The following is a 9,001-nucleotide window of genomic DNA, read 5'->3' as shown; positions in this document are numbered from 1 at the left end:
ATTCTGGTTTCCTTGGTGTGTATGCCCAGTAGTGGGATTTCTGGGTCATATGGCAGTTCTATTTCCAGTTTTTTAAGGAATGTCAGGGACTTCTTAAGGCACTTAAGGAAAATGAAAAGTGAAAGAAAGTGGAGTTGCCCAGTCGTGTCTGACTCTTTGCGACCCCATGGACTGTAGCCTACCAGGCTTCTCTGTCCGTGGGATTTTCCAGGCAAGAGTACGGGAGTGGGTTGCCATTTCCTTCTCCAGGGGATCTTCCCAACCCAGGGATCAAACCCAGGTCTCCCCCATTGCAGGCAGATATTTTACCCTCTGAACCACCAGGGAAGCCCCAAATGAAAAGCTGGTAACTAATTCCTTTCACAATGAGCTCCTAGAAGATGAAGACCTTTTGGATCATGGGTTGTACCCTGGAGATTTTGTCTATTGGAAAAGGTATCAAACACAAGATTCTTTGCTGCTGCTTTGGAAAGGGCCCTATCAGGTGTTATTAAATAACATCTGTGTTGTAAAGCTGAAAGGAGTAAACCCTGGGTTCCTCTCTCTCATTTTTTAAAAAGGGCTTCTGCTCCTACATGGACTGTGATTCTTATTTCTGACACCTTGTCTTTTTCTAAGACAAGCTGGATTGGGACGTCACTAACAGCAGCAGACGGCTAACCCAAGCGTCCATACCAGCCCTGTTGGGCTCATCCTACTAGTTCAACTGAACTGTTTACCAGCTGTCTGTCTCTCTGTCAACACTGAGTGTTATTGTTTTACCTCTAGCTATCCTTTTGCCCCAGTGTTTAGGATGGAAAGAAAATTCTTTAGTCAAGTTGTCACAGAGTATAGATATTGGGGTCATTTAACCGATTGTCGGATTTGTCATCAAATTCCTCAGTCAATAAAAGGCTGACACAGGCCCCTCATAATTCCTGTCACTGAACTTTCAGATATTCCTAATGTTATCACTGACTTGGATCCATCTCCCTCTGGCTTAACCTTTCAGGTTCAAATTCCCCAGCCTATCAATGTGTCCATCCTCTATCTGATAATATCCTTGGCCCTTAGAGATTGAACATGACTTAGCCTAGGACCCTTTTACTCCATCCCTTACTTAACAAATGTCTTGAAGAGAAAAAGCAAGTAACTTGTGACAGCAATTCCCTATGTCCAGTACCATACAGATGGCTCTTGGAAAGCCTGCAAGAGAAGTGACCCGTGGTTTAAAGCCTTGTTAGCAGAATTTCCAATTGATGAGTCCATCAGTGAGAGCTCTCTTGGGAGGATGACTTTAGCTCCCTCAGGTTTTGTCTTCACATGTGGCATTGGAATTGACAGGCCTGTCCATGAATGGCACATAAATATCTTACGAGCTGGCAGTTATAAGGTCTGTGCTTACTGGGATGTTATGTCTATATAAAAGTGACAGCTGGACTGCATTTCTCTCTCCCTTAAGGAACCAAGAGACCCATGTTATCAGTATACCAAGATACCTGGTAGCAAAGTCTTTTGAGACTCTTGCTCCCTAGGGCAGGAGTATAAATAAAGAGAGATATAGTTGTAAATCTATCAGCCACCATTGGCCAAACAGCCAAAGAGTCTGCAAACAGTATAACATCCTTCAATTCTTTAACTCAGTTGCACTGGATAATTCAATTCCCTTCCATTTTCTTTTCATTTTTGATGTCTTTGTTTATTTGGCCATGCTGCTTTCAAGACCTTAGTTCCCAGAGCAGGGATCAAACCCATGCCCCTGCATTGGAAGTTCAGAGTCCTAACCACTGGACCACCAGGGAATTCCCCACCTTTCATTTCCTCCTGGCTAAATAAGGAGGTGTGCTATTGCTCAACCTGCCTGCTGCACTTATATCAATACCTCTGCACAAGTATAGATGGTCCTAGATAACGCTCCCAAAAGACAAAATGGTTATAAGACTTTAAAAAAAGAAAGAAAGAAAAAAAAAAGAGATCCTTTTAATGATCTGTTTAGTTGGCTCCCTTCAGGGCTAGGTATTTTTTTCACTCAGTTTTACAGATGATTATTGTTTTCGTTTTATGTATTATTATCTTTTTAGTAGCTTTCAAGCTACTCATGGCATGTATCACTACATGCTTTAATTCAACTTCTAAAAGTACACATACAATGTTTGTGCAACAAATCAATATGACTGATAACATGTGTAGCCTATAAAATGTTTCCCTATCACCATATACCTGTGTCAGCCACTCCTATTAAAAATGACTGCTGACAACTCCAAGCCTCTTTGCCTAATAGTCAGCCATATCCACTTCAACGAGAGGCACAGAACAGAGGAAGACTTACGTTGATGAATCTAAAGGAGAAATAGATGATTTTCTTTGAGCCAACCTGAGAATTACAACCCTAGAAATAGTCTTTCAGAAAGCTCTAAGGCACAGAAGTCGAAGGCATATATCAAAACGACCCATTGACATTTTACATAAAGTTCACCAAAGATACATAGTCCAGATCTACAGGTAGGAAGCAGCTGCAGGTTACAAAATTAGGAAAGAAGAAAGTTATAATCTAAGGATTACATTGCTGGCATCAAAAGAAGGGGAAAAAAACATTGATCTTTATGGTTGAGCAGACATTGCTGCCTTTGGGGAGGTCTGGTTAATGTATAATGCAGGCGCACACTGCTCACTAGGGAGGGCCCAATACCGGCAGGCAGCATGTTATGCTTAAATTTTCTTATCTTCCCTTAAAACTTAAGATCTCCTCCACAGCAATTGTGTCTCTCTCTCTCCCTGCCACCACCGCCCCCCACCCCACCTCCCAACATGAAGTCACTGGAGCACCCAGAAAAGTCACGCCCCCTGATGGCCACAGCTCTTTCTCCCTCGGGGGGAGAGGGCAGTACTGCTCGGCAGATAAAAGGCCAGGTCCGTGTAACCCACATGGGTGCATCCATCCTGGAAAGGCAGTGCCTGGGGCTGACTGGCCCTGACATTGGGGGAGGGGGAGGGCGCTCCTGGTGTATGTGCACCGCAAGAGAGGGGTTTGCAGAGTAGAGGAAGGCCTTGTGTCCATCATTTAATACAAGTTTGATCTGGAGAATATTCCTAAGAGTAAGAAGATTCCTGTTCACATTAGGAATGATAAATCAGCCATTCATGGAACAAGTGCTGATCAAACACCTAGTCTCACAATAACAGGATGGCAGTGGAGGTCACTGGACTCTCATCAGCAAGCCAGATCCCCACGCCCAAGATGGGGCCTGCAGAGCACCGAATGGGCGCCAGCTGAATACGGGCAGCCACGTGCAGTCTACACCTGTACTGCAGCCGCTCTGGAACACAGGTGCGCCCCTCTACTCTAGGACCGTGGGAACGTATCTGCGACTGAAAAGTTCGGAGACCACCAACAGTTATCTTTTTTGTTTCATCAAAGTTTTATTAAGAAAACCAGAGTTCGGGGAGGCAAGGGTGAGCAGACTCCACAGTCCCACCCAGGCACAGAGAACGGAGAGACTTGAAATTCCGAGGCCCTCTGGTAAGGGCAGACAGGCAGTCAGACGGTGGACGGATGGGCACAGGGACTCGGGGACCGTCGGAGAAACATGAATGGCAGACCAGACAAATAGGGGTCCAGGGCCGGGCCCGCCCGCAGCGCAGGGAGATAGGACGTGTGGGCCGCTGGGGCTCAGCGCTCGGCGTTTGACCGCAGGTCGGTGGTGAGCGGGTCGTGCTGGATGGTTTGGTGCAGCATCAGGGCCAGTAAGCCCGCCCGGTTGGTCATGGCTGTGCGAACGTTGCGCTCCTGCTCAAACAGCTCGTCCAGCTTGTACCACTGCGTGGGGAGCAGAAGCCTTAAGCAGAAGCGGCTCTGGAGCTCCGCTCCACCCGACCCCAGCTGCATCCACATTGGCGTCCGCACATCCATGGTCAGGACCTAGCACGCGGTCAGGACCTAGCACGCGGTCAGGGCCCAGCACGCGGTCAGGGCCTAGTGCGCGGTCAGGACCTACCACGCGCACGCGCTCCAGGTCCACCTCGGCGCGCCTAAGCTTCTCCCAGCAGTAGTGCCGGTTGCACTGGCGCTTGGGCAGGCGGCAGAAGTCACCCGTGAGCTCGAAAACATCCCTTACGAGGGGGCACCCGCATACCTCGTCAGCTGGCACCTGCAGGGAGGCCGGGGTGGGTGGGGGAAGTTGCAAGTTCGGAGGAGAGTGGGAAGGAACAGAGAAGGGAGGCGGGGGCAGAGGGAAGAGAGGAATGCAAGGAAGGGGTGCCTGGGAAAAGAGGGGCAAACATGGGCGGAGGAAGGGAGCGGGGATGGGAAAGCCTTACTTTGGGGTCCCGTGAGTGCTCGGGGCATAGCACCTGGAGCCGCTTACAGTACGTCTTGCTCTGAGGGTTGTAGACGTCACAGAAGAGCCGTGTGGCCCTGGGGGTGTGGAGCGAAGGACGTGGAAGAGGACGGCAGCGCCCCCGCCCGCACCGGCGGCGGCCACTGACCCCACCGTAACCCCGCTCTCACCCTGCACGCGCCCACACTCACCCCTCGATGCGGGTGGGGTACATGGACCCAAAGGACGTCTGGCTCTCGTACTGGAGGGGCGAGCACAAACGAGGGAACTGTGGGCGTGCGCTGCGGGCCCTGGTCAGACGGCCCACCTGCCCCCCACGGACCCCGCGATGTCCCCACACCGTCCACCCCCTCGGGCCGACACCCTGACCTTGGCGTAGCAGCGCTCCATGTGGCGCAAGGCAACGCGTGGGTTGATGGGGTGCCCGCAGGAGACGCAGAAGATCTGCAGGTCCGTGTCGTCACTGTCGCCCTCGTTGCTCTGCGCGGGCGGAGGGGACCATGAGGCTGGACAGGGCCAGGCGCGCGGCCCCGCGCCGGGCTGCCGGGGCCGCGGCCCTCACCTCCTCGTCCTCGCGCACCGCCTGCTGCTTGGCGCGCAGGATGATGGCCTCGAGCTCGTGGAAGCGGCGCTCCATCTCCTGGAGGCGGGTGCGCGCGCTCTGCTGCTCCCGGCGGATGCGCTCGAGCAGCTTCTTGCCGTGCTCCTCAGCAATGCACGGGCTCTGCTGCCACTGCTGGATGCGCTGCGGAAGGATCTCGTAGATGCGGCTGCAGGGACATGGGGAATTGGGTGCGCAGGGAAGGAAGCCAGCAAGGAGGTGGGTAAGTGGGGTGCTCCGATGAAGGATGGAAGGGGACTCAAGGGTGAAAGGTGCATAACCAGGTGAATGAACGGGCAGACGGAGGATGGGTGCGTGAGCAGGTGGACAGATAGGTGGGTGCTTGGTTGACTGAACGGTGGCCACGTGACTGACTGGGGGCTCCGGTCATGCCCTACCGTGTCGTCCCCGACTCCCCCAAAATGACTCACTTGGCCGCCAGCTTCATGCCGCAGTCGTCGGAGCAATACTTGGAGCCGGGCTGGGCGGCGCGCACGCAACCAGGCCCCAGGCACTGCGGCAGCGACGCGGGGTCCTTGGCGTCAGCCCGCTCAGGGTGTTTCCATTTGTCCTTGTGCTTCTGCTTCTGTCGATGGCGCTTGTATCTTTCGTCCTTCTGTGGGACAACACGCGTGGGGTCAGGGCAGGGCTGAAGTCGTCCCTGGACCCCTGACACCCCCGGCGCCCCAGCCCGTCAGGCCCTGACCTTTCCCTCCCCCCACCCACTCCACCCTGTCACCTTCTTCTCAGACTTCTTCTCCCGCCGCTTCACGTGCTTCACTTTCACTGCCCTCTTCCGCAGCGCTGGGTCCAGGAACTGGGACTCCTCCGTGTCGCTCATCCAGGGCTGCCAGTGAGGCAAACACTGATTGTCCTACGCTCCCGGTGACCTCCCCACGACCTACTCAGTCCCCGCATCAACCTTCCATACCCTCTGCCTCCTCTCTCCTCATTACGGATACTCTCTGCTTCTGTAACCTCTACTTGATGCGAAGAACTGACTCGTTTGAAAAGACCCTGATGCTGGGAAAGATTGAAGGCAGGAGGAGAAGGGGATTACAGAGGATGAGATGGTTGGATGGCATGAGCGAATCGTTGGACATGAGTTTGAGTAAACTCAGGGAGCTGGCAATGGACAGGGAGGCCTGGCATTTTGCAGTTCATGGGGTCGCAAAGAGTCAGACGTGACTGAGCGACTGAACTGAACTCAACTGGGCTGACCCTTCCACCATGGGATGCTCTGGCTGCTCACCAGGCTGTGGTCATCGAAGGCCCCTGCACAGAAGTCCTGGTACAGTTCAGAGTCCAGTGGGAGGTCCTCATCCGAGAGTGGCTCCGGTGTCGCTGTAGCCTCCGGTGGCTCCTTGACTGCCGCAGATGCCACTGCCCCCTCATCCTCTCGGAGGCGCCCTAGCTTCTGCGATGGCTGTGGCTGTGGCTGGGTGGGCAGGGGCCGGCGAGGCCTTGGCAGGGACTCTGAGGGCGTCACCGGCGAGAGCTGCGGGGCAGAATCTCAGGACTGGCCCTGACCGCCCGGCCCGCATGCCCCGCCCGCCCTGGGGGGCTGGACTCACCGAGGAAGGGAAGTACTTGTACGATTCCTGTGCCGGCAGGAGGAAGGCCCAGGTCAGCCCCAGGTGGAGGGAGGGGGGCCCTGCCCTCGCCCTGCCAAGTGCCTGACCCCACCCACCAGCCCTGCCTCACCTCCCCAGACACACCAGTCTGCCCACAGCTCATCACCAGGACGCATTCAGCCCTGCCCCAGCCAGGCCCGACCACCTAGAAATGCCTGGCCCTACCCTGTCCACCTGGAGCTGGGGGGTCCCCTGCCAGCCTGGCACATCTGGTCACACCCCGCTCATCTGGACAGGCCAGGCGTTCGCCACCTGTCTGAATACGGTTAGACCCCACCCCACCTAGCCTCCGGCGGCTCTTCCTGGACACGCTGGCCCCCCGCCTGACCCCGCCCAACTCTGCCCATGCTCACCCGGGCCCGAAGCTGGCACTGACGGAGCCGGCACTTCTGCCGGATCTTGTTGGGGCCCCCAAACTTCTTCATGTCTCGGCAGAAGTCACAGTGACCACAGTCCTCCGTGCGCCGGCAGGCCTCGCACTCGCCACACATGCGGGCTGATCGTTTGATCTGCTGCTGCTGCTGCTGCTGCTGGTGATGCTGACGGAAGGGCCCGGAACAGAACTCAGGGACCAAGCAGGGCCTCCCAGGGGAGCCCCTCACCAATCCCAGCCATCGCCGCCACTCACCTGGCTGGGCGTGGCCACCAGGGGCTGTGGAGAGGATTTGTGTGGCGAAGCAGATCCCCGAGCAAGCATGGCCCCAACCCCTGTCCCTGCCCCTGCCCTGCGCTGCAGGTCCGGATCCGGGGCAGGCCTCTTGCGCCCTCCACCCTCATCCCGGGGCTCACTGCCGTCTCGCTCGGAGCTGTCTCGCTCCCGCGACTTCTTATGCCGATAGCGGATCTCCAGCTTGGGGTCCTTCTCTGTGGGACAGAGGGCAAGGCCAGTGGGGGTTGGTATGGGGGGACCTGGAGGGGCCCCAGAACTCTTTCTTCCTCTTCTGGCCCACCCACCAGCTCTGTCTCCCTACACCAGGGCAGAGCTGCCCCTTCTATCACAGCTCACAGGGCACCGACCTGCAGTCACTCTGCCCACAGCCGCCCATCCACTGCTCCCCATGACCCACCCTCCCATGAAGGCTCCTCTTCCTCCCTCGAAGCCCCAGCTGCCTGCCCCTCACCTCGGCACTCACGACAGTACCACTCCCGGATGGCCTTGGCCATCTTCTCCGTGATGCGGATGCAGTCCCCGTGAAACCATTCGTTGCAGTTGTCACAGCCGCTGAGGAGGACGGGGCGAGTGATGGGAGACGTGAGGGGCGGGACCCACTGGCCTCACCCCACCTGGCCAGGTGTCAGTCCCACCCGCCTCTCCCGGGCTCACATCATGAAGCAGTTGATGTCTGGTTTGCGGCAGATGCAGTAGATGGGCGCATTCTCCCCATTCTCAGACTTGCTGTCCTCCCCGGCGTCTGGAGGCTCTGGATCTGAAGCGTCACCCTCCTGTGGGACCCAACCCATCATGGCACCTCATCCGACTAGTACACCCCCATCACGGCTCACCACACAACTCAAGTCTGCCAATGCAGACTTCCCACCATGGCTCCTCATTAAATCTCTCCATCGTAGTCCCCGTAGACCACTCCCCATCGCTCACCCGTGACACCTCCTTTATCGGCTTAACCCCACTGACACCCCATCACTAGGCACCCACTCATATAATGGCTCGCTGCAAACATCCTGCCACTCCCCACATTTTGCTCCTGTCATGGCTCTTCACGGGCCCCCGATCACAGGGTCTCATAGGTACCACTTTATTCATTCGGCAGACTTCCCACCACGGTGCCCTCCTTCAGGTTCCGGAGTGATCAACCTAACCGGCGGCCCCGCCCCCCTGGATCCCTGATACGGACTCATCACGGCTCCCTCCAGACTGTCCCAACACAACTCTTGGAAAACCTCCCCATCACTCTGCACAAAGAATCCCCCATCGGGACCCTCAAGGCACTACCATCAGGGATCCCCGTTAAACTTCCATTACAGACCCCCATGATGGCTCATCAGAGAACTCCCCGATGGTTCCCCCATGAGTAAAAATTCGGACCATCAGACCCCCGTCATTCTACCCAGGCACCCGGGTTAAGGCTCACAACAGACCATCCCCCTCCCCCATTCTGCCCACAGTCCCTGGTTATGGATCAACACAGACCCCCACGAGCCTGCCAATGGACTCCACCATTTCCTACCTCACTGACCTCTAACCGCCGACTCCCTCCTGGAACCGTGCACTTACCATCTCTCGGCTCCCGACGCACCCGTTCGCGAACCCCGCCAGTGACCCGCGAACCTGCACAGACCACTCGGCAGCGTCCGCGGCCGTTGCAAACGCGCCCACAAGCACTTCCGCTTTTTCTGGTGCCTCCCAGGCACCGTACTCCTACTGCGCAGGCCTAGTGCGTCTGTTCCGCGACACACAAGCTGGTGTGGCCCGGCTAGAGCTCGGACGGTCT

General features: G+C 56.1%; 1 protein-coding gene across 2 annotated transcripts; it reads right to left on the bottom strand.

The window, feature by feature from the left end:
• Window positions 1-3,379: 3,379 nt before the first annotated feature.
• On the bottom strand, window positions 3,380-8,935 carry CXXC1 (CXXC finger protein 1). 2 transcript variants are annotated; one of them, XM_006063776.4, is made up of 15 exons: window positions 8,785-8,935; window positions 7,876-7,994; window positions 7,673-7,773; window positions 7,180-7,415; window positions 6,905-7,090; window positions 6,492-6,518; window positions 6,170-6,415; window positions 5,657-5,764; window positions 5,349-5,533; window positions 4,879-5,086; window positions 4,686-4,796; window positions 4,508-4,557; window positions 4,297-4,393; window positions 3,975-4,127; window positions 3,380-3,796 (listed from the first exon to the last, which is right to left on the bottom strand). In XM_006063776.4, the coding sequence occupies exons 1-15, from the start codon at window positions 8,785-8,787 to the stop codon at window positions 3,650-3,652; spliced, it is 1,977 nt and encodes a 658-aa protein (XP_006063838.1). In that variant the 5' UTR covers window positions 8,788-8,935; the 3' UTR covers window positions 3,380-3,649. The 2 variants fall into 2 exon arrangements, with proteins under 2 accessions (XP_006063838.1, XP_025129525.1); XM_025273740.3 differs by lacking the exon at window positions 6,492-6,518.
• Between the last annotated feature and the right edge of the window lie 66 nt (window positions 8,936-9,001).

Source organism: Bubalus bubalis, chromosome 22 (genome assembly GCF_019923935.1).
Source record: "Bubalus bubalis isolate 160015118507 breed Murrah chromosome 22, NDDB_SH_1, whole genome shotgun sequence".
In the NCBI taxonomy this organism is placed as follows: domain Eukaryota; kingdom Metazoa; phylum Chordata; class Mammalia; order Artiodactyla; family Bovidae; genus Bubalus; species Bubalus bubalis.
This window is presented reverse-complemented; position numbering and strand designations above follow the sequence as displayed.